Genomic DNA, 25,216 nt, shown 5'->3' with positions numbered 1-25,216 from the left:
GATTTGGTATCTTCATGGAGAAAGATTTGAGTATGGTAGTAGTAGCGAACCTCAAATTGCCGATAGGTTAGATGAACCTACCACAAATATAGATTTTGGGGTAGGGACTGTTCAGATGGTATATGATGCATATGGAGAAAATTTACCGTCGGGTGAAGAGGAAGGAGATAGACAAGAACAACCCAATTTAAAAAATTTCCCATGTGAAGAGGAAGGAGAACGAGAACAACCCAATCTAGAAGCGAGAAGATTTTTTGAAATGTTAGATGCAGCTAAGCAGCCATTGTATCAAGGATGTAAAGATGGGCATTCACCTTTATCATCCGCAAGTCGATTGATGACGCTTAAGACTGGCTATAATTTGGGTGAAGAATGTGTGGATGCGATTGCAGATTTTGTTAGAGATGTTCTACCTGAAGATAATCTTGCACCTGGCTCATATTATGAGGTTCAAAAATTGGTCGCTGGTCTTGGCTTACCATATCAGGTGATAGATGTATGCATCGATAACTGCATGATTTACTGGAGAGCAGATGAGAACAGGGAGAATTGTAAATTCTGTCAGAAACCTCGTTATCAGGATACGAGTGGAAGAGTTCCGGTGCCATACAAACGAATGTGGTATTTGCCGTTGACTGAAAGATTAAAGAGGTTATATCAGTCTGAACGAACAGCAGAACCAATGAGATGGCATGCAGAGCACTTAACAAATGGTGAGATAACACATCCTTCCGATGCAGAGGCGTGGAAGCATTTTCAATCAACATATCCAGAATTTGCATCTGAGGTAAGAAATGTGTATCTTGCATTATGCACAGATGGTTTCAGCCCATTTGGAAAGCATGGAAGACAATATTCATTGTGGCCGGTAATCTTGACACCTTACAACTTACCACCACATTTGTGTATGCGACGGGAGTTTTTGTTCCTCTCAATTCTCGTTCCCGGGCCAGATCATCCTAAGAGATCACTGGATGTGTTTCTTCAGCCATTGATATATGAGCTGCAATTATTATGGGAGCACGGTGTTCATACATACGATGTTTCGCGGAAAGAGAATTTTCAGATGCGAGCAGTACTTATGTGGACAATAAGTGATTTTCCAGCATATGGTATGTTATCTGGATGGACCACGCATGGGAGGCTATCATGTCCTTATTGCCAAGACAACACAGATGCTTTCCAACTAAAAAATGGTCGGAAAACGTGTTGGTTTGACTGTCACAGGAGATTTCTACCACACGATCATCCATATCGTAAGAGTAAGACATTGTTTACAAAGAACAAGAGGGTGTTTGACAGTCCACCTGAAGAAGTAAGTGGCAAAAAGTTGAAGGAACAATTAAGAGATTTTGGTGCAGATAGAACGCCAGACGTGGGTGGAAACGGACATGAACCGATTTATGGTGTAGGGGAAAATCATAATTGGCATAAGAAAAGTATCTTCTGGGATTTGCCCTATTGGGAGACTCATTTGTTGCGGCACTGTTTAGATGTCATGCATATTGAGAAGAACTTTTTCGACAATTTGATGAACACCATCCTTGATGTCCAAGGCAAGACGAAGGATAACTTGAAGTCAAGACTGGATTTGGTTGATATTTGTGCTCGTCCCGAACTTCATGTTGATGAGCACGGTAAAGGTCCTATTCCCATATATCGACTGGATGCAACTGCAAAAGAAGAGTTTTTTGATTGGATAACACACAGTGTTAAATTTCCAGACGGTTATGCATCAAGTTTGCGTAATTGTGTTGACAAAAGTGAAGGGAAGTTTACTGGCTTGAAGAGCCATGATTGTCATGTAATGATGCAGCGCCTCCTTCCTTTTGCGTTTTCCGCACTATTGCCACGAAATGTCCACGAAGCAATCGCAGGTACTTTAAAATTTAACATAGTTAAATTAATTGTCATATTATTTTTTAATGCTTATATATATATATATGCTTATGGAATTTGTTTTCTTCGTGTATGTAGGGATAAGTGCTTTCTTCCGTGATTTATGCTCGAGATCACTCACATCAGATGGTATTCGCAATTTGGAAGTTAAAATACCGGTGATCCTTTGCAACCTCGAGAAGATATTTCCTCCATCATTTTTTGATGTTATGGAGCATCTTGCTATTCATCTTGCGAGAGAAGCGGCACTCGGTGGTCCCGTGCAGTACAGGTGGATGTATTTGTACGAACGGTTTATGTTTCATCTGAAGAAGAAGGTCAAGAATTTAAGCAAGGTGGAGGGATCAATAGTGTTTCAGTGCATCAATGAGGAAACCTCAAACTTTGCTGAATACTACTTTCCATCAGAAGTTCGAACAAAAAGTCGAAGACCTGCACGGCATGATGATAGAGGTGAAAGGGCAACTTATTATGTTTATGTGCCAAACATGTTTACACAAATTGGACGACATAGTGGAAAGTCAACGGACCGGATACTTACAGTGGCTGAGCATGCTCATTTGCACACATATTTGCTTACAAACTGCGAAGACATTCTTGAATATGAGAGGTACATAGATTTAAAACTATGAATTATTTGCAATATTTTTGACACATATCTAACATTTTGTGTTTTTTACAGTATTTACTTGGCAGAGATGCGCTTAAAGTACCCGGATGCGACCGAAGAACAACTCGAACAACTCAAGCAAAACAACTTTGCAACATGGCTTTCTGATTATGTAAGTGTCTACTCAGTAATTAGTGGTAACTAATCATTTTACTTATTATCTTTTAATGAAAGAAAACATTTTTTTTGTTTTTATAGGTAAGCCATTGTTTAGCTACTGGGCACCCACCTAAAGATTGGTTACGTGAGATAGTTTGTGGTCCAAAGTTTGTTGCGAAGTCATATCCGAGATATTGCACTCGAGGATATGCATTCAGAGTTCTTAAGGAAAATACTGTAAGGAGAACAGTTGATTGTGGGGTTTCTTCGTCATCCGGAGACGATGTGTACTACGGTAACGTACGCGAGATTTTGGAAATTCAGTACCCGGGAATGATTGGCATGAGATGTATTGTCTTCAACTGTGAGTGGTACGACAACGTTGTTGGTCGCGGAGTAAGCACTGACGCATTCGGTGTTACATCTGTACATTCGCGACGACGACTGGATTTTTACGATCCATTCATTCTTGCTTCACAAGCTGACCAGGTATGTATGTTGAAATATATTTTCCATCGGAAGTAATCATATATAATTACTTCGACTTATATAATTTATAATTTTTCAGGTTTGCTATATTCGTTATCCGCGGATTAGGCAAAGGAACGATCCTTGGATCGTTGTCATGTCAATAAATCTCAGAAGCCGAGTACAAGGAGTATTTGATCCACTACAACAACAATTAACCGAAGAGGACGGCGAGATTGGAGAGTTTGACGAAGACGATTCAGATTCATCATGTTCATCATCAGATAATTCCTCAGATGCAGAGTAGATACTCTTTTATGAATGTATATGCAAATTACTTTTAAACATTGTAGATTTCTTCTAAAAACAAATTATGGGTTTGAAACGTTGTATACTTTAAAATTAAAAAAAAATAAATTAGATTTGTTGATTTAAAAATCTAACGGTTTTGATTGATTGATTATATACGGTTTTGATTGAATGGTTATATATATGTCATGTTCAAAGTTTTAAAACTGTGAGAATACAATGGTGAGATTTGTAAAACAAAAATCAAACTGAAACTCTAAATTGATAATGTCCGTCGGTATTCCGTCGGTATTTACCGACGCATTTCCGACGAACCCTTAGAATTTGAGGGTTTTGTCGGAAATGCGTCGGTAAATACCGACGGAATACCGACGAACCCCTCAAATTCTAGGGATTCGTCGGTATTCCGTCGGTATTTACCGACGCATTTCCGACAAAACCCTCAAATTCTAAGGGTTCGTCGGAAATGCGTCGGTAAATACCGACGGAATACCGACGGACATTATCAATTTAGAGTTTCGGTTTCTTACAGGTATGTTTTTTTTACAGTTGTATTAAATATCATATATAACATCAGACAACAAATCTACCCATTGTATTCTCACAGTTTTAAAACTTTGAACATGACATATATATAATCATTCAATCAAAACCGTTCGAACAACATCATACACTTTTAAGTTGGCTTGTGCCAGTTCTCAGAAGTTGTAACACTCAAATAAATTTATAACATTTTTTTAGAATGTTTTATGATTATATAACATAATATATCGGTTTTAGAAAGTCGTATAACAAATATAAATAATTTCGACACCCTGTGTAAACTCTAAACCGTAATCCGTCGGTATCTCGTCGGAATATTCCGACAAATAACCGACGGAATTAACTATACCGACGAAGAACAGACGGAAATGGTCGTCGGTATTTAGAAAATTACCCAGGTGAAGCTGTACCGCGCAAAGTTTCAGCGAACCGCCAATATTAAAAAACCGACGGATTTCCGACGGGTATATTAAATACCGACGGAAAAAACCCGTCGGTAATCCGTCAGTTTGTTAAATGAATACATAAGAGAAAATCTCTTCTTTTTCCTCATTTTTTCCCCTTTTTTCTCTCTCTCCGCCCAACCCCTCCTCCTCCCTCGCGATTTCCGGCGATTCCCTCCTCCTCCCTCGCGATTTCCGGCTAAATCCCCCAAATTCGACCTCCTCTTTCACCCAGTCATGTAAGATTTTCAATTCCTTTAACTTTGCTCATGGGATTTTAAAGGTTACAATGTTAGTTTTAGGGTTTATGTGATTTTGAGATTGATTAGGGATTTGGGAGTTAGTTTAGGGCCGGGATTGAAGTTTTGATTTAGGATTTGTGTGATTGAAGTTATAGATTTTGAAGTTATTGAAGTTATAAAGTTTTTTTTTAATAAAATGTTTTTAATTATATAAAAATCGTTTTTATTTATAAAAAAATCAGCATATGGTATAAAAAATATTTTTTTCATTATAAAAATTCGTTAAATAAATTATAAAACACATTTTAATTATTATAAAAATATTTTAATTATAAAACGTTTCTAAATAATAAAAAAGCTTACTAATGTTTTTTTTGTAGGGATGAACCACCTCCTCTTATACTTAGACGTCGTTCTCGCCGGGGTACTTCTTCAGTCACTCAGAGTACTCAGAGTACGTCACCCGCTAGTAGCCCAGTTGCAGCTACCACTCCTCCAGCAGCCCCCACCCCTCTAGCAGCCCGCACCCCCCCTTCTGTAGCTTCCGGCCCTTCTCAAAGTTCAAGAGGAGGAGGATTGCCTACTACGATGACTGTTGCGGAGTTAGTTAGGCAACCTGGCCGAGAATCGCTTCAGCGCCTTGATCCAAATTATCTTATTGTCCCAAACACCACTTGGTAAGTATTTGTTTTAAAAGGTTCTTTCATTTTATATTCATCTTTTACATTTAATTGTGTTTGGTTTTATTTCGTAGGTTTGATTTGTCTGGCAATGGTATCACCAACAGCCTTCTTAGGATGGAGTACACGATGCTAAAGCGTGGTTATCCAACTTTCTATGACATGCCTGACGAAGATCAAGAAATTTGGTTTCGGCAATTTGCGGTATACGTTGTCAATTTTTAATATTATAAAAAAAATTTCTACAATTGTAACTTTCTAAAAAAAAATTTGTATTTATTTTGCAGCAAGAGTTCACTTGGGAATCAGGGATTACAGAACAAGTGAAAATTGTTTTCCGCCGCAAAGCAGCTTCGCACTACACCAAGCGGATCAATGAGTGGAAGCAAAAATTCGATGTTGGCGAGGTCCCGAAGCACATCAACCCAGACGTTTGGCGGGATTTGTGTGCTCATTGGACGAAAGATGAGACAAAGTCTTTGTCGACAATCAACTCGCAAAATCGGTGTAGCGGGCGTGGCGGGAAAGGGATGTTTGTCCACAACTTAGGGGCAACAAGTTTACAGACCCGAGCACTTCAGCTAGTAAGTTTCTAATCTGATTTTCTTATTCATTTTTAAATATGTGATACTAAATATATTGTTTTTAGATGAAGGAAAACGGTGGAGTTCCCGTAGATGATTTTACCCTGATGAAGAACGCCTATACCAACAAGAAGACTGGGGAGATTCAGGATGGACTTATTAAGGGCGTAATCCAGGTTGTGGAAAATCGAAAAGTGGATCTCCTCGCGACTCAAGCTTCTATGTGTGAAGAAGGCGATTCTGCATCTTCCAACTCCTTAACCGTAGAGCAACTCAACAACCTTGTTCTCGAGGTACATTCTAATTTCTTTTTGCTATGTATGTGTGATATGTGTGTGTGCGTGCGTATGTGTGTGATATGTATTTGTTATTTCTCATTCAGGCTGTTCCAAAGAAAAAGGGCCGTTATGTTGGATTGGCTCGTTCGACCGGAGGGGCTTCTTCTTCTTCTTCAGCTCACTATCCACTCGTTGATGAGCTTATGGAGCAGATTTAGACCAAGGATACGGTGATTGAGTTTCTGAAGAAGGACAATGCTGAAATCCGGGTTGAGCTGCAGCAAAACCGAACGACTATGGAGGAAAACAATGTTCTCACCCAGACCTTGTTGCAGAAGTTTAGGACCCGATTCGGTGAAGACTTTTAGTTGTTTTTTAATTTTCAAAAACTTTTTATAACTTTAATGTATAATAATGTTGAATTTATATATCTATAATGTTTTTAAATTCTAAATTATCAATTTTTTCCTGAAATTAAATTAAGAATTATAAAAATTGTTTTCTTTAATTAAAAAAGGAATACCGACGGATAGAGTTATCCGTCGGAATTTCTACATTTTTCCGACGAATAAGATCCATCGGTATTTTCATGAAATTCCGACGGAATAAAGTCGTCGGTTTTATTTTCAGTTACCGACGGACTTTTTCGTCGGTATTTTCTGAATATTCCGATGAACACCCTTTGTCGGTATTTTCTGAAATTTCCGACGAATTCTCTTCGTCGGTATTCTCTATAAATACCGACGGATATGCAGCGTCGGAAATTTTAGAAAAAAACCGACGGAATACGTTCGTCGGTATTTGCCGACGAAATATGTTTCTCGGTATTTACCGACAAATTTCCGACGAATATCAGCATACCGACGAGATGATACCGACGGACATTTTTCGTCGGTATTCCATCGGTATGCGGCTTTCCCGACGAGATTATGACGGATTTGTCCATCGGTATCGCGCAGTTTTCTTGTAGTGAAACTCTTCGGTTGTGTTTTTCGGACTTCAAGATCAGCTACTTCTCAAGGACGCAAAATGAGATTGCAGATTCACTAGTTAGGAATGCACGTTCTTTTCATAGATCTTTATGTTTTATTGGTTGTTCTATTCCGGTCAGGCCCAGACCACCTCAAGTTTGAGTAATAGAATAGATGTTTGCTGGAAAAAAAAAATAGCAACCTCTAAATATATGGTAAAAAAAAAAAATGCAATTTCTTTCTAAATAGCAATTTTTATTAGAGAAAGTGTAGTTAGAGCAATTTTACTTGTAAATACTATTATAGAGGTAAAAATAAAAATAGGTTTGGAGATGCGAACCACCATGTTTTGGATGTTGTGGCTTCTCACTCTTTCTTGAGCTTAGTTTGTGTCAGCTCAGTTGGACATGTCCTTGTGTTTTGGGTACTTATTGCAGCCAGAGAAAGATGAATTGATTGAAAAATTGGCTGATGAAAGAGATTATATTAAAATGAATTATTTATTTGTAATGAAAAACACAACACACAAACTTCATTCAACAACAAACTCCAAAACACTTTAAAGAAACTAAATCTGAAAATTCATTTTCAGCATATGAATGGAGCATCAGCATTACTATCACTGCAATACAGCCCCGGTTGTTGAGGATAACATTCATACTCAAGAAGCTCTCTCACACCTAAAACCAGTTCTTTGTTTGTGATCTTCTTTCCTTTTGTCTCATCAAGTATTATCTGTATTGCATCGCTGAATGCTCCATAGGCTTGTCCCTTGGTGCGTACATCTCCTGAAGTCTGATCAGTCTGACATCCACTAAGCAAAATGCCCTTGTCTTTCTTTCTCACCACTTGTTTCTTCGTCACCGCCTTGAGGCCTTCAGTTTCCTGCACTTTTGGAGATGCATCTTCTCCAAACGCATGGAGAAGAGACCTCCTGATACTCCCCACCTCTATATCATCCTTTCCTGTTTCTTGCTTTAGCATATTGATCATACTCTCCAGAGACAGAGATCTGTTTACCACATGGACTCCGTTCCTCCTCTCTTCTTGTTCAATCTCCTCAGTAGTCTTTACTGCTTTCCCCGCCTTCTTGGTGCTCTCTCCTATCTGCTCCTTGGTTGCGTCAATGAGACCACCACTATGACAAGAGTCCGAGACGATTGTAATGGAGCAGTCTTCAGGCACTTTATCAACAATCTCCCTGATTTCATCATCTGAAAAAAAAAAAACATTTTAGTTGGTTTGTGTTCTCTGACCAAAGATAAAAAACAACATTAGAAAACTACGTACCAGTGATGTTGTTCATATCACAGGGAACAATACACTCATCGAAACCAGTATCATCGTCTTCACCAGTCTCCGGAGGCAGCCTCACACCGTGTCCACTGTAGTGTACGAAGAGCACATCTCCAGGGTTAGCCGATCCCACAAGCTCCGACAATGCCTGTCGTATGTTCTTACCAGTGGGTTGGATCTTGGACTTGTCGGTATCAATCAGCTCGGTGATGTTTTCCTCTGAGAATCCGAACCGGTCAACGAGGCATCTGTGCATTCGCTTGACGTCATTGACGCAGCCACGTAACTCTCCCTCGGTTCCTGGGTAGTTGATCCCAATCAGTACTGCTTTCTTCACCATTGGTGATGATTTGATGATTTGTGTTGTGAATCTTCTTATCATTTTGGATAAATTTATCGTAAGATGTTTTGATTGTTCACGATGTTATAAGTCAACCTTTATATTGATGAAAGATGCTTCTAATTTTCGTTTTCAAATTTTGTTTTGTTAATGGCTTATTTATTTATGTATTCTTACCACGGACTAAACGTGAAATGATGATTATAAAAATCAAACAGACAATGCTGGATGAGCTGTATTTTGTTTACTATAGTCTTTTATTGGTAACCGAGAGGTTCCGTTTGAGCTGTAACATATTTTATTTTGTTTAGCCAACTTTGCATGTGGTTCGGCCATAATTGGTTTTCTTATTTTCTATGTTCTTAAATGCCTTTCTGTAAAAGAAAAAAAACGATTAAATGGGTTTATGATTTGTAAATTGAGTGCAAGGAAAACAAGCTGGTCACGAACACGTTTGTGTACTGATTTGGATTTGGTGGAGTCTTTGTTCTGTAATAGTCTAAGAAAATAATTAAACAACACATGAAATTATCGTAGGTAGTTTATACGAATGGATTTTATTGATCTTTATTCACTTCTAAACCGTTAATCTATCACATGGTTCTAAAGAACATTTGTGAATACTATAAAATTTCGATTAATCTTTCTTTAAATTTTGTATTGGTTTCCACGAAGAGAAAAAGACAAAAATAGCACTAAATCAAGTTTTTGTTCTCAAACTAGCACTCAAGGTCAAAAGTCACAAAAATAGAACTTAATGTTTTATCAAAAGTCACAAACTTAAGGTTTAGAGTTAAAGGGTGGGGTTTAGGATTTAGGGTTTAGGGTTTAGGGTTTAGAGTTTAGGGTTTAGGGTTTAGGGTTTAGGTTTTAGAGTTTAGGGTTTAGAATTTAGGGTTTAGGATTTAGAGTTTAGGGTTTAGGGTTTAGGGTTTAGAGTTGAGAAATGAAGTTTTGGGATAAGATTTCAAATTTTGAAAAATAAAAAAATTAAAATTTTCAAAGGATAAACTTAGAAAGGTGCTATTTTGGTCATTTTAGTTTTTGAGTGTTATTTTTGTGATATAAATTTAGAAATGTGGTATTTTGGAGATTTGCCCTTCTACGGACTCGTTTTATATTTTCTGGTAGAGATTGATACATTAATTGGAGCTAGTCTAACAAACTAGGTAGAATGTTCTTGGTGTGTTATTAGTTTTGTCTACTCCGTTAAACATCAGAAACGTTGAAAACGTTGATAGTAAAACATTCTTAATAAAAGAAGATTAAATTAAGCGACTAATTAATGGATAACCAAACCGTTAATCAACCACTTAGAATAGCGTTTTCTTGATGCTGAGGATGTTGTCTCTGAGAAGCCTCCTCATGATTTTACCAGAGAGAGACTTGGGAATTGAATCCACAAAATGGACGGCTCTGATCTTCTTGTAGTGAGCCACATTTGCCGCAACAAAGCTAAGGATGTCTTCTTCTTTCTCTTTCGCTTTTGGATTCATCACAACACAAGCCACCGGAATCTCTCCCGCTTCCTCGTCCGGTAACCTTTGCTCATTATTTTATTCCAAATTATTTATTTTAATTAATTAACCATTCTTCAAATTTTTAATAATTAGAAGGCAATATATATACTCACGGCACGACGGCTACGTCTTCAACTGATGGATGAGTGAGTAGAATAGCTTCAAGCTCCGCCGGAGCCACCTGCCGGAAAATAAACAACTCTGTTTTTAGACATGTAAATGATTTACTTAGACAAGACTGATCCATAACCAAACCAACTTTAAGGTTTTAACTGTTGCAAACACATATACGTAAAATTTTAGTAGACACAAATAAACAATTAAAGGCATAATGAGACGTTGATTAACTTTTTGATCCCAAATAAAACTGCACAAAAATATGAAAATCCAATCTGGACCAAAAACGGAGTTCAGTATAACATTCTCAAACCGGAAATAACCGGAAAAGAAAACCAAGCTAAGATTAATTGTGAATCAAGTTACCTGAAAGCCCTTGTATTTGATAAGTTCTTTGATGCGATCAACGATGAAAATGTCTCCATCATCATCAATGTAACCTACATCTCCAGTGTGAAGCCAACCTTCTTCATCGATCGTCTTCTCCGTCTCTTCCTTGTTCTCGAAGTAACCTTGCATCACACACTGGCTCCTCACACAGAGCTCACCAGAAGTGTTCTTCGGAAGCGACCGGCCAGTGTCAGGATCTATGAACTTCACCTCGAGATTCGGAAGTATAAATCCGACAGAGTTTCGTTTCGCGATTCCTTGTCCTTTATCAGGATCACCGTGAGTTAAAGTAATGCAGCTATGCTCCGTTAATCCGTAAGCCTATTAACACATTAATGAAACCTAGATTGAAAACAACAATAACAAAAAAGGACCAAACACAAGGACTTGGTTCCGTTGTGCCCTGGCTCGAATTCCTCATAGCTAATAATAATAAATAAAATAAAAAAGAACAACAAAAACATAAAAGGTTTTAGGTCTTTTGAACTTGCCTCTTGGACTTGAACATTAGGAAACTTGGCTTCAAAGGCAGTGAGAAGCTCGGGGGCTAAGGGAGCGGCAGCAGTCATAACAGAACGGAGTTTAAGCTTAGAAAGATCAAACTCATCGACGATCGGATTCTTGACAAGATTCAATATAATAGGTGGAACAATAGGCGCAAACAAGACCTCATGAGTAATCAAAGCATTCAAGAAAAGCCTTAGATCATACCGACTCATAGCAACAACTTTGCCTTTATTCTTCATTGTAGCACAACAGATTCCAACGATACCGTAAATGTGAAAGAACGGAATCAAACCAAGAGTCACGATCTGGCCGATCATTTCAGACCGGACGCTGAAGAGAGTAGAGCAAAGATTTGCTATTAGGTTGCGATGTGTGAGCATCACTCCCTTTTGTAATCCTGTTGTGCCTGAAGAGAAAGGAAGTGCACATAGATCTGTCTGAAGAATCTTCTCTCTATTGTTATCTCCAGATCTGTCTCCTGCTTCTAGAAGATCTTTCCAGTTCACTGCTCCTTCGATCTTCTCTTCACCTAACACTATTACTGGTAAACCCAAAGCCTTCACCTGTCCAAAATAAGTACATGTTATAGGCGGGTTAGTAGATTTTAATAGAACCAAAATAGATACCGGAAAGAGAACTCAAATCTTAAACCGACCAGTTAGGACTGGTCTTTAAATTCATGGAGCTTGAACAATTACGATCAAACATATATTTAATTTATTCAATTTAGGAACCAAATTGACAAATGATATATACACATAAAACTTCAGTAATACATATAACCAAAAACCAGGTCTAAACCTTAATCTAGTCCAACCAAACAGAATCAACCAAGTATATTGCATTTTTTTAACAACACAACCAAGTATATTGCATATATTATTTAAATCGTATTTTAGTAATTTTACGTCCAAATTCAAACTGAATTCAGACAAAAACTATACCAAACCCGAATTTGAAATAAATAAAAGTATAGAAGATATTTAAATTTTCAAGAATAAGATTTCACCATGGTGAACCAAACCAACATTTCACCATGAACAAAATTAAACATTTATATGCACAGACACAATCATACAAAGTACCCCATGTATTTTACCTTTTCGAAGTTAGTAGAATCAGTGATGATTCCACTAGCACCAGAAGCTTCAACTTGCTTCTTGATCTCGGAGACAAGAGCCGTCGGATTAGCGCCAGAGAAAACTCCACCGGCGGACATAATGCCAAGGGCAATAATCCCATACTCGGCGACATTTGGTAGAACCACAACCATTACTTGACCTTTCCTTAGTCCAAGTGAGGTCAACGCTTTGGCTAGCCTCTTTGTGTCTCTCACTACATCACCGTACGTGACGGATTTACCGGTCACAGCTTCTACGAACGCCACATTCTCTGTGAATTCTTCTACTCCTTGGAGCACAAACTCAGGCTTAACACATAATAAATTAAGTATTTCTCATTAGGATAGTCAAACAAACCGAATCCAAGCCCACATACTCATATTCAAAGAGTTTTTCTTTGTTCAAAAAATAACAAATTCAAATCCATACCAGTGTAAGCTTGTCGGGAATGGGCACAGATGGATATAGACTGCGGAAAATGTGTTCATTGTCTTGCTTTCGAGCTTCCATTTTCAGATGAGTTGAATTCGATTTGAGTTCTTACAAAAGAGTTATTATAAATAGGAGGATATTTTCTAATGTTCATATGTCATGTCATATCATATGTGTGTACAAACCAATATTGGTAATTAAGAGGAAAGTAGTGGTTAGTCCTTCTTTGCCTTTCTTAGACATAGGTGAAGTTTTGTTGAGTCACAGAAATGTTGTTCTTAGAACGACGAATTATTCATTAACTGAAAATTTTCAATAAAGAAAGTAAAAAACTGAGAGTGACATACATTGCATATGTATGAAAGAGAGCAATAAAAACATTACGAGATACAAAAAAAAAATTCAATCTGAGAAGAAGCTAACACTTCTTCTATACAAATTACAAAAATGTATTGTGTATGTGTATGATCAATATGTCATCTACAGGTTACATGCATGGAGACTCATTCACTCACTCCAGCTATCTGAATCGTGATCGTCGTCGCTTCCCGCCATTGCCTAAATAAAAATTAACACATCAATAACTTTTTTCTCATTTTTATACATGTAATTTTCCAAATTAAACCAAATAAGGTTAGAGAGAGACATGGCGAAGACTATTGGCTTTCTCTAGAATTGCAGCGACCTTCAAGTTGGTTATGGGAGCAGCTACTTGAAAGTTGTGTCTCACCGATGCATCTGCTGGTCTCAAGTTGAATGACTGCTAATGCATTTTATCAGTTATTGGTTTATACTAAACTAAGTGAAGTCAAAAGGAAAAAAAAAAGAAGAAGATAAGTATAGAGCGTTTGACCTTGCTGCGTATGATCTCCAGTAGTGAATCATTCTCATCCACTCGAGCTCCAAGTTGTGTCCTGTTTCTTTCAGACACCTTCCTCAACTGTAATTAAACAAAAAAAAAAGTCAAGTGATTAACGTCAGAGAGATAAATACTGAACTAACCATAGAGATATAAAATTTAAGGTAATTAATCACCATGCTTCTATCGATGCCAAGAACAAGAGACTCCTTGTCTCTTGGAAGCTTCTCAACTTTCTCATTCTTTTCATATGATTTATTATCTCCTTCTGTTCCTCCTGGTGGTTCTAGTGGATGATCAAGCTGAGGTTTCTCTTCTAGCTTTGTAAGGTTAGGATTGGTATGCTCTTTTAAGTTCTGACTAAACCACTCAAGTGCTTCTAATCCTTGGATTGATTCTGCCTCTGGTGTAGCTTCAGGTGTGAGTAGTGACTCCCAAGCAACTGATTCTGAATGATACTGTTCCTCCTCGGTTGCTTTAGATTGTTCATTCAGAGTAGTTTTTGCTGAAATTAACACTGCTTCAACTGGATCAACATCAGTATTGTGGCTTTCATCTGCTGTAACTGAGGCTTCTGACTGATCTTGTGCCTCGGTCCCTTGAACTAATCCATTATGTGTGTTTTCATCCCTGTGAATGTAGAAACTGTTGTTCCCATTGTATGGCACTGGAGAGAACTGAGTTTCTGTTTGTTTAACAGAATCAACCAGCTTCCCCATCCACCATTGTGTTGGAGGAAGAGGCGGGAGAGGAGGCGTTATTTCAAGATCTTCCTGAGGTGTTACATGGAGGGACGTGGAGAAGGGAGCCATAGGCACATCCAAGCAATTTTCTTGATCAGTCGGATCCATGGAGAGAACAGACTCAGGGATATAATTACCATTTAATGATGTGATATCACCTTGGTGTGGTGCATTAAGAGCTTCTACTTCAGCTTCATTTTCGTTGCATGTTAGTGTTTCCTCTGAAGTTGAACACTGAACACCAAGAGGAACATCTTGTGGAGGAAGAGACTCGGCTGCTGCTTCTGCTGTTGTATTTTCTGAGTCTGTTTCAGATTGACTCTCTTGCCCTCCTTGGCTATGTGTCTGTATGTGATACTCAGGTGAAAAACATTCTTGAGTACCTGGAAGACATTCATGTGCATCACCAATAGTTTCCAAGTCTACTTCGGGTACGGTCTCACTGACCTTATCGTTCAGCCTGGCCTGGTTATCACCTGCAAATACAGTACCGCCACTTTGAGTATCAAGAATCTGTACCTCAAGCTCACTGCTCCCATCTGCAATGATAGACATGGGTTGTGGATCCTCTTTTCCAGAATCTGATGATATCTCAGCTACATCAGAGTCGGCTAATGTGTCTTCTTGACAAGATGAGGCCGAGGGGGTTATGTTTCCTGTATGAACATCTTTTGGAGTATCTAACATCATTGTTTCAACTTCTGAACTGATTTCAAGAGTTGAAACGTGTCCAGCGTCTTCGGTATTCACGGAATATCCATCTTGTGAGATAATTTCATCTTCTCTTGGGACAGCACTGTCACGTACTGCATCAACATCCAGAGATAAATCTTCAAAGTTGTCAAATGTGCTAATATGCTGATTTTGAATTTGATGACAATCAGGCTCTTTCTCTGTCTCCTGATTGGTTATGGAAGAGAACTGGTCTTCCACTAAACCGGTTAAAGAGATCTCAGATCCAGTCTCCACACTGAAAATATGTTGAGAATGATCATCCTCAACGTCATTTGTTTGAACATCTTTGGTCCCACCTTCAGATGCTCCTTCCTCCGTTGAGTGGTGCAAAACATTAGAAGCCAGGACCCCTGTTTGAGTCACATCATCTTTGTCTGCTTCCGTATCTGTGGAAGCAGGTGGTGCATATGTGTCATTGTTCACAGAAGAGCTTCTTTCTACACAAACTATTGCTCCTCCTCCCTCTCTTTCATCATCAGCAATGGCTTCCATTTCCCTCTCTTTTCTAGTCTCTCCATTGCTTGGATAAACCAAAGAAGGTGTTGATAGGTCTACTCGTACGTTGCATGTTGTAACTTCATCAGTTTCCATTGCTGAAGATGACTGATCCAGTGTCTCATGAACTCTTTCACAGTAGGGCAAAGAATTCTTCACGAACTTCTCCATGTAACCAGTCCCATAGCTTGAGTTAATTGGAGGAGGTACATTCAGATGTCTTCTCTTTAGTTTAACTGTGATTTCTGGATCTTCAGCATGGTCCATTAAGAAGAGCTGATTCAACCTGTACCATCCAAAAAGCAGATTGTGTCACCAAATCAAAGAGTTGATCATATGAACTTGAGAAACAGTAGTGACTTGAGACAAAACTAAACATAAAGCATGAGTGCTCACTTAGCATGTGATGTTTGTGAATCCCCAAGTGTTCTCTCTCCATTACTAATGTGTGATGCTTTCTTCTGTAGATGAAAAATATTGTACCACATAATATACACAAATTATGCATTCCAGTGACAAGAGTAGTTAAGTAAATACAGAATAAGAAAAATGTGTTACATGAATAGAGAATACCTTTGGTTTGCTTGGTCTCTCATCTTTGCTGAGTTGTGATGCAGCAAGCGTCTTCAACAAAGATGAGTCAGAGTAACGCTTCAAGCATGATCCAGACCCATCAACATCAAACCTTAATTAAAGACAGCAGAAAAAATGACAAAAAAGACAAAAAAAAAACTTGTGAGCCAAGTTTTCCTATAATGAAAAATTCTGAAACTTCCTTGAATCTACTGAAAATTGTACTTGTCAAGAAGGTAGAGCTGCGGCGGACCACGGCATTCCTCATATGAATCAATTATACAATGAGGCAACTTGTGTGGAGAAATTAGATGTTCTTCTGTTTTCAAAGTAGAATGCCATTCCAATCCTGAAATATTGCATGACCTATCAATCCTATGCCTGGAGTCTAATAATATCAACAATATCAATACACTAGAATAGGCTGAATTGACATTTTAAAATGATGTGCAATGACTTAGCTCATCAATTCCACACAAAATTTCCATTTGCCTTGAATGAAATAAAATGATTATACCATCAACATAACACCTCATAGCTCTTATAATACTATACTAGGATAAGACCTGCGCAATAACACTATACTAGGATAAGACCTGCGCCTTGCGCATGGTAAATTTATATAAAAATTATTTAAGAAATATCGTATGGAAAAAAAATTATATTACTGATCGAATTAATATATTTGGCTCTTAAAAAATTTTTTTTAACTTTTTTTGTTAATTACATAATTTTTTTACTAATGAACTGATCCCATTTTAAAAAATATTTTGGGTCAAAAAATTATTTATCGCATAAAAACCTAACGTTTAGGCCGAAAAATCTCATGTCTACTATTTGGTTACAATGAAACTATGTCAGTTCGGTTTTATATCATGATTTAGCAATTTAAAAGTTAATTATGGTTATGAGAAGTTTACGTCCACGTGTCAATCCTATCTATCTTCGATATTTTCTCATTTTTGTGTCGTTTTGGTTATTGCTCGATATAAATATTGTTTTTTGAGTTTATTCTCATTTTTTTATTTTATTTTGGCCTGAGATTTAGAAAATGTTTAAGATTCAAAATTATTAAAGAGATACATACTTAGGTATGTGCGCCTTGTGCAGAATAAATACTTATTTTATATCTTTCTGCATATTATGAAATAATAAAATAATAATTATATATTAAATAACTAAGAAATCAGTTACTATTATGTAATAAATTGGCTTGCACATATAAATTAAATGACCGCTCTTGTTTATTCGCAATCATTTTAGAATAAATAAATCAAAACAATCAATCCTATCTATCATATATGATATATAATTAAATTTAAACGATATGAAGTATATATATATATATATATATATATATTAACATAAACACCTATTAAAATAAAATTATTTATTTATATGTTTTTATTATCATTGTATCTTATTATAGAAAAAAAATAAAACATTGATCACAAAAGTTTATGTGAGACTTTTAATAGTTTTAGTAATTTGTACTCGTTTTGAAAAATTCAAAATACAACATATACAAAAATATCTAAATTTTTAATATATGATCAATGTAATTGTGTAATTTATTTTAATAGTAAAAAATTAAACAAAAATGATATAAAGCATACAGATTATTAGCAAATCTTCATTATTTAAAATCATTAATTACTATATATATCATAATCACATTAAGTAATTTCGTAGGTTTTATCTAAGGAAATAATATATAATAAATAGCCACCTTGCTTTAGTTAATATCATATGATATCATATAGTTGGTATTAAATGTTTCTAATGAGATATAAAAATCGAATTGGACCATCATGTTTTTCAATTTCAATGTGAGGTTGACACGTATGACTAATTAACTACCTAATTGATTGACACATAAGCAAGAGGTCTTTTTTAATTATTACAAAATTGAAGTTACATCTTTTCAAATGTTTCTCAATTAATATACAGGGGATATAAGCCAAAGTAAGATCACTTGCCTGGATCGTAAAAGAAAGTTGAATGATCGGTTTGAGACAGAATAGGTATCTCAACTGAGTTGGGAACTTCTGCTTCAAGCTGTTGAAGACGAACTGCCAAACCTTGTCCTCGAGCTGCAGTTGTCATTAGTTCTTCATGCAGATTATTGAACACTTCACCAGCAAACCTTATTATATAGTATGAATAGAGACATAAATGTGAAAGTAAGGACAGAGTTGAAACATTGGTTTCAAATAATCATGAGTAATATATCTTAGATAAATACTAAAATGATAAAAAAACAAAGCTCCAATGGTCTCTCAAATGGCACCTCATAGCCAATAGGAAGAAAGAAACTTACTCAGCGAGGTCGCCAAGCTGGCGCAAAAGGCCGACGAGTCCGGCCATTGATGAACCTTCGAGCAAAACTTCAGCATCTTCCTTATCGCTGTAGATCTCCTTATCCGCCAAGCCGTATTCGTTCCGTATCTGGTATCTCGTCAACGTCATTAGTGCTTCTACCTCCGAGAACAATCGTATTACTTTAAAACGAAACAATTAACGAGATGCTTCAACTTCCGTGGTAGACTGATAAAACTTATAAGTGTACAAATAAGTAGTATCTCTCGGCTTGCTTACAGAGCGACAAACTTTGCTTAGAATCATAAGAGGTAATAAAACGCATCTATTATAATTATTGCAACGTAATTATATATTTGTCACGAATTATTTGTCTTCAAGTGGCTGTGGTTGAGATCAGTTAGCTCAATGGTTACAGCAACCTTCACCTAAGTTTTTTTATTATAAACATTTTTGTCTTCATTACGAATAGTAATCAGAAGTGTGAATTTATTTTAAATTAATTAAAGATCGAATGACCAGACTTCCTAACAGACATATATACATTATTTTAATTAACGGTTAAAACCATCTCCAACCCAAACTTATTTTTTCCTTTAAAATTCCCACAAAAATAAAATAATTCTATTAAAGTAAACTATTGGAACAAAACTTATCTTATAATAGAGTTACTATATTTTTATAGGAATTATAAAAGAAAAAATAGGTATGGGTTGTAGATGCCATCGGAGTATTAGCATAAAGTCGTTTATACATATATAGTGTATATGGAGTTACTTGTTAAGTCACGAGACTGTCTAATTTGTGTATTTTATTGAAAAGGAAAATGATTTGGTACTGTAGTTAAAAAGCATCACGAAAGTGGTATCACCTACGCTTCCAAGGAAAGATTATATGATTACTACGTTTAACTTTGTCTCTAGTATAAAGTATAGTTGGTACATTGTTAACGTTATCCTAATGAGTGATGATGAGCATGATTCGTGCTTGTGTCATTAGAAAGCCAAACGTCATATGACGACCATTTGAAATTGAATGGTCGAGGTGGAAAGCTCTACATGATTAGGCCTGATTAACTTGACTTGAGCCCAGTTAAAGAAATACTAAGTGTTGCAGCCCATTACTTGACCCAATTGGATTAGATGAGATCTTTTTGACCTTGAGAATTAGCAGGGTTATGCGGAACGCATCGTAGGTTGGTTTTGAAGCCGGTGAAAAAAGATCACCAAACACTACAACGGCATAGGCTTGTGTTTGTGACATGCTCCTTATATATAACGTGTAAAAATGAGCTAGCTTGCTCAGCTCAGCTCAGCTCATAGTGAGCTTAGATCATGAGTTAGCTCAGCTCAGTTCATTTATTAGATGAGCTTCAATATGTAAAAACTTGAACTTAGATCATCAAGATCATGAGCTAAACGAGATAGCTCGCGATCTAATATAAAAAATTAATTATCATAAAATAAAATTTTAAAATAAGTTTTATTAAGTTTTATAATATTAAAAGTATGATTTCTATATTACTTATCTATGTTTTATAAAATTTAAATGTAAAACAAAATATTAAGTAAGATAATTACGAGTAATTTATAAATTGTCTCTTAGGAATATTTTGTTTTACATCTAAATTTAAAGATAGATGATGGGTATATAAAATTTTCTTTTACATATTCTATATATATCTAAAAAAATTTGGATTTACATTTTAATTTTAGAAGATAAATATGATCATATAGAAATTATCTTATTTACATATGATATATATAATTTTAAGTATAAAAATGATCAAGCTCATGAGTTGGTTCATGTTCATTAAAGATCGTTCATATAACTCGTGATTTAATTTAAGTTTGTTCATTAAATTCATTTATTAAATGAACCTAAAAAATATAACTCATGATTATGAAAAATCAAGCTGAGCTGAGCTAGTTCATAAGTTATAACTCATTTTGACATCCTTTATATAGATTGGTAGATCCACGATAGTCCTCTGAATCTATATTATTTACTTTTAATTTATCTTGTTAAATAATGAAGGTGAGATGAAAACACCCAATATTCACAAAAATGCAAACAAATCTTCAATAAACTCTATCATAAAAGCAAATACAAAGCAACATGAGCTTCTACATCACAACAAAACAACTCCTACAGATTTTGTTCTGCAATTATATCATGGGATTTTGGAAAAACATGAACTGTCATACAATGAGGTATTTACATAAGCTTTCCTTATGGTTCTTCACTTTATGTTCGTACGAGTGTTTTTTTCCTAAAGTTTTTGTATTTGTATTATGAATTTTTATTGATTTATATGTAAATATTGTATTTTTTTTTTGTAACATAAAATATTGTATAGCTATTCGGTTTATCTTATTGTAAAATTTGCGTTCCTACTCTTGTTTTTGACGAAACCCAAGATTTTCAATGCTTTCTATGAAAGACAATATGCTTGAATTTTGGGATGTTATAAAGGGGGTTTTTAGCCCATCCGGCCTATAAAATATAAACCCAACCCTATTCTAGCACTAATCATATTTTAAAACTAAACATGTTTGAAGAGCTGGATTAAGGTTAGTTCAGAGTTAGCCCATTTTATAAAATCTTTTAAAACACAAGTAAATAATATTAGCATGTGATTTACATAATTATAATAATTTCATTAAAAATATATAATATACTCAAACAATGTTTTGCTGTTTTGGGAATTTTGAAATCAAGATTTTACGGAAAATTTAACTTTTACGGTTATGGCGAAAAATAAGATTTTTCAAGTTCAACAAAAAAACAAGATTTTGCGTTTTTAGCAGAAAATTTTACGATTTTGCTGGAAAACTTAATATTGCGGTTTTGACGGAAAAAGTTAATTTTTCAGTTTTGGCTGGAAAACTCGATTTTTTGGTTTTAGCGAAAAACTTGATTTTCTGGTTTTGGCGAGAAATTAAAATTTCCGGTTTTGGCGAAAAAACTCATTTTCGCAGCTTTGGTGGAAAATTAGAGTTCCTAGATTTTGCGGAAAATCTCGATTTTACGGTTTTGGCAGAAAAAAAAAATCAAATTTTTGGTTTTGGTGGAAAATTTTGATTTTGTAGTTTTGGCGGATAAAATCGATTTTTTATTTCTGGCGAAAAAAATGATTTTTTAGTACTGGCAGAAAAAATCGATTTTCTAGTTTCGGCGAGAAAACTCATTTTCTGTTTTCGAGAAAAAACTCGAGTTGGCTAAAAACTCATTTTTACAGTTTTGAAAACAATTATTTTTGAAATTTTGACGTACAAGGTACTTCCGATTTACACTCACTAGTAGAAAAAATGCTTATAAACACGAAATGGTCATGAAGAAACGTGACTATTTTTTAGTTACTCCCGAAATTGTCACAAAGTGGAAAACGTGACTAAAAATGTCACGAAATTATCACGAAATTAAAAACGTGACTAAAAAAGTCACATATTAAAACATGACTGCAAATAGCCATGAATTTGCCACAAATTTTCCGTGACTATATGATACCCTAAACCCTAAATGGAACTTTAAACCCTAAAATCTTCACCCAAACCTAAAACACACAATATTTTAACCTCAAATCTTTAAAACTAAATTCATGATTTGAAGTTTTTCATAACTTAAACTCAAATCTTAAATCTAAACTCCAAACACTATATACACCTAACTATAAACCTCAAATACTATATATATACATATATATACTCCATATCATAAATTAAAAACCTTAAGCCTTAATTTTAAAATACCTTTTCAGTTATAATATTCATTAAATTAATATCTATAAAAGATCGAAATTTTCAAATCTATTTTTCAAATCTTAATCCAAAACTTTAAACATATAGCATATAAAGCCTATTTCCTTTCATACCCTAAAGTATAAAAACTAACTTCTAAACTCTTAACTAATTTTAATTATAAAATATAATAATTAATATATACTCACATTCAAAACTTAATATAAAATCTTAAATATAATCCTCAAACCCTATATCCCAAACTCTAATTCTTATATCTATACTCTAAATCTTATATTTAAGTTTTAAATATATTTTTTTCCAAACTTCAGTTTCAAATTTTAAACTAACCCCTATTTTAAATTAAACACTAAACTCAATTTCACAAACCCTTAACTCTATTTTCTATACCTAATTAAATATCAGTCACAAAGTTTAAAATATATTTTACCAAAAGAAAAATAAAGTTTAGAATTTTAAATATAAGTCTTATTTGTTCTCAAAATAATTCTTTAATTACGAAATTTTCATAAATATTATATATATTAAAAACAAATTAGAATAGGAAATCAATGGAAAAAATAGGAAATCAAATACATAAGATCTGATTGGTCAACATAGCAGCCTATTAGATACAAGGGCTCGGATCATGCTATGTTTAACCACAACCATCGATAAAAGTGAATCTAACAGACCAAAATGCACTAAGGTAAAAAACACATTTTTTTCTCCTCTATCTCTCAATCTGTCTCCGTGAATCTAAACTGTCTCAACAACCAACACCTGCACCTCCTCGTTCACCACTTCTCTACCTGATTACTCTTTTTATTTTTATTTTCTATATTCTCAGTGTTTTTCCTTTTTTCAGATGCAGATTTAAAACAAGAAGGGGATAGGAAACAGATGGGGGGGGAGAGGAGGCAGAAGAAGCTTGACAGCAGAGGAGATATAAGAAGCCTGATGGCGGAGGAGGCATAAGAAGCCTGACAGCAGAGGAGATAGAAGTGTAAGATCATTTGGTGGGGTCACATATGATAAGGAATAAATATGATAGGGTCATTAATCAATTAGCCTATTTAAGTGGTCACTATTGTGAATAAAGTAATGATTTGGGCATAATTGTTATGAAATATTTATATGTGGATACCTTAAGTAATTTCTAGTTTAATGAAGGGCTAAACTAGAAATTAATTCTCTATATAAAGAGGGTTATGGTTCCCAAGACAATCCTAGCCGAAAATACAGAATCTCTCTATATCTCATCAATAGAGAAATAAAGTCACGTAGGGTTTGCTTTGGAAGATCCATTCCCTAATTTCAGATCTTTAAGTAATGGATACATCAGGTACGCTTCCGCTTATGTTTATTCAATCAGAGAATCATATGGTTAAATGATTCATATTGATGAATCATAAAGAATTAATCTAACAATTGGTATCATAGCAGCATGTTGATTTTCTGTTTGGATCTAAAAGAAATCCGAATTTATTTAAAGTTTATAATATAAATTCGGATTTTATTATTGTGTAAAAATATTAGATTAATGAATCTGATTTTTTTTTCTAAGGTTTAAGATAAATAAAGTATTTTGGGATCTGTGTTAGATCTGAATTTTTGGGCATGTTTAGATCTAGATCTTTGGTTGTTATCTAGTGAAAAACATTTAAATTCAGATTTAAATAAAGTTGATGGATTTATTTTTGAAAAATATTGTACATAAAGTTATGACTTTCTAAAAAAAATTTTGAAAATTTTTGGAATTTTTGAAGGAACAACTTTTTCCAGAACTGTTCTCAGATCCGTTTTTGGGTCTTGGCGGCTGAGAAAACATGTCTGACGTTATCCTGAAAACCCTAGGTTAGAGATTAATTCGTGGTAGGCTTGTTTTGTTATTTGGCCCGTAACCAGTTTCTAATTTAATTAATTTTTATGGGCCTGCAAATTTAATTAGTCTGGCCCAGTTTCTTATGTTTTAAATCAGTTGGGCCAGTTTGGAACAAACTTTAAGCTAGGCCCGTCTAACTTTTAATTAAGTTAAAAAGCGCATTAGGTGGATTTCGAAACTAGGTAACGTGTGAAAGTTGGCACCCACTGTCATGTCTCTAACCACTCTCCCGCTTCAGTATTCTTGCATAAAGAGCTCATAGACCTCTAGTTCTTTGTATGCGCAAGAATAAAATTCAGTTTCAAATCAATTAATAAATTTGATTATGCATCGTTAATAATTTAATTAATTAATTAAATTAAGATGTCAGTCCAAAGGAAGACCTCTCTTAATAAGATTTTTTAAGAGAATTATTAAAGGAAATATGTATGTAAATTCATGTGAATATTTAGTCAGCCCAAAAGAAGGTTGTATTTGGCCGGGTTTACATATATACGTATGTGCAATATTTATGCGGATGTCAAATCGGCGCAAAGGAAGTTTTGATGTTTGGCCGAATTTAACATACACCTGTGATGGTGAATACGTGACGATTATATGGATTTTAACATGTGAATGATAAATCGGCCCAAAGGAAGGTGTATTGTTTATCATGAATTGTTATCAGTATTTGATCATTACAACAAGAGTACCGCTAGTAGTCGATATTACTTTCCAAAGACTTGATATTGATGTTACATTTGGTATCTTGGATGGGAAGTATAATCAGTTAAAATTTATTATTGATTTCTTCGGATAGTGAGTAATTTATTCGGATTTTGTTCTCTTTTCAGCTACTTTATCTGCTAACTTAGGATCAATTCCAACACTTACGGGTTCTAATTTTTTCGAAGGGAAAAGTAAAGTTAAGATTTTTCTAGGGTGTATGGATCTCGACCTTGGCTAAGAATGGACAAAC

The 25,216-nt window shown here is 35.1% G+C and overlaps 5 protein-coding genes and 1 long non-coding RNA gene across 6 annotated transcripts; 3 read left to right on the top strand and 3 right to left on the bottom strand.

Annotated features, from left to right (window-relative positions):
- The first annotated feature begins 187 nt into the window (after positions 1-187).
- Positions 188-3,528, top strand: LOC111205623. Its single transcript, XM_022701736.2, has 5 exons — positions 188-1,877; positions 1,978-2,509; positions 2,582-2,681; positions 2,768-3,157; positions 3,237-3,528. The coding sequence occupies exons 1-5, from the start codon at positions 260-262 to the stop codon at positions 3,441-3,443; spliced, it is 2,847 nt and encodes a 948-aa protein (XP_022557457.2). The 5' UTR covers positions 188-259; the 3' UTR covers positions 3,444-3,528.
- Positions 3,529-3,892: 364 nt separating this feature from the next.
- On the top strand, positions 3,893-6,793 carry LOC125593389. Its single transcript, XM_048769947.1, has 2 exons — positions 3,893-6,230; positions 6,320-6,793. Exons 1-2 carry the CDS (start codon positions 6,003-6,005, stop codon positions 6,431-6,433), a joined length of 342 nt encoding a protein of 113 aa, XP_048625904.1. The 5' UTR covers positions 3,893-6,002; the 3' UTR covers positions 6,434-6,793.
- A 910-nt stretch (positions 6,794-7,703) lies between these two features.
- On the bottom strand, positions 7,704-9,563 carry LOC111212923 (metacaspase-5-like). Its single transcript, XM_022714561.2, has 2 exons — positions 8,477-9,563; positions 7,704-8,400 (listed from the first exon to the last, which is right to left on the bottom strand). The coding sequence occupies exons 1-2, from the start codon at positions 8,862-8,864 to the stop codon at positions 7,775-7,777; spliced, it is 1,014 nt and encodes a 337-aa protein (XP_022570282.1). The 5' UTR covers positions 8,865-9,563; the 3' UTR covers positions 7,704-7,774.
- A 425-nt stretch (positions 9,564-9,988) lies between these two features.
- On the bottom strand, positions 9,989-13,038 carry LOC111212921 (4-coumarate--CoA ligase-like 1). Its single transcript, XM_022714559.1, has 6 exons — positions 12,907-13,038; positions 12,456-12,785; positions 11,341-11,919; positions 10,826-11,170; positions 10,456-10,523; positions 9,989-10,364 (listed from the first exon to the last, which is right to left on the bottom strand). Exons 1-6 carry the CDS (start codon positions 12,985-12,987, stop codon positions 10,136-10,138), a joined length of 1,632 nt encoding a protein of 543 aa, XP_022570280.1. The 5' UTR covers positions 12,988-13,038; the 3' UTR covers positions 9,989-10,135.
- A 141-nt stretch (positions 13,039-13,179) lies between these two features.
- Positions 13,180-19,208, bottom strand: LOC111212922 (protein SCAR4). The gene is made up of 9 exons (XM_022714560.2): positions 18,635-19,208; positions 18,294-18,460; positions 16,540-16,663; positions 16,315-16,426; positions 16,138-16,202; positions 13,945-16,027; positions 13,763-13,849; positions 13,556-13,669; positions 13,180-13,467 (listed from the first exon to the last, which is right to left on the bottom strand). The coding sequence occupies exons 1-9, from the start codon at positions 18,781-18,783 to the stop codon at positions 13,417-13,419; spliced, it is 2,952 nt and encodes a 983-aa protein (XP_022570281.2). The 5' UTR covers positions 18,784-19,208; the 3' UTR covers positions 13,180-13,416.
- A 3,570-nt stretch (positions 19,209-22,778) lies between these two features.
- Positions 22,779-23,552, top strand: LOC111212920. Its single transcript, XR_002663168.2, has 2 exons — positions 22,779-23,082; positions 23,242-23,552. It is a non-coding gene; the product is annotated as an uncharacterized LOC111212920 (long non-coding RNA).
- Positions 23,553-25,216: the final 1,664 nt, after the last annotated feature.

This window comes from Brassica napus, chromosome C9, assembly GCF_020379485.1.
Source record: "Brassica napus cultivar Da-Ae chromosome C9, Da-Ae, whole genome shotgun sequence".
NCBI classification, from domain to species: Eukaryota; Viridiplantae; Streptophyta; class Magnoliopsida; order Brassicales; family Brassicaceae; genus Brassica; species Brassica napus.
The sequence above is the reverse complement of the archived record's forward strand: the minus strand, read 5'-3'. Positions and strand labels throughout refer to the sequence as shown.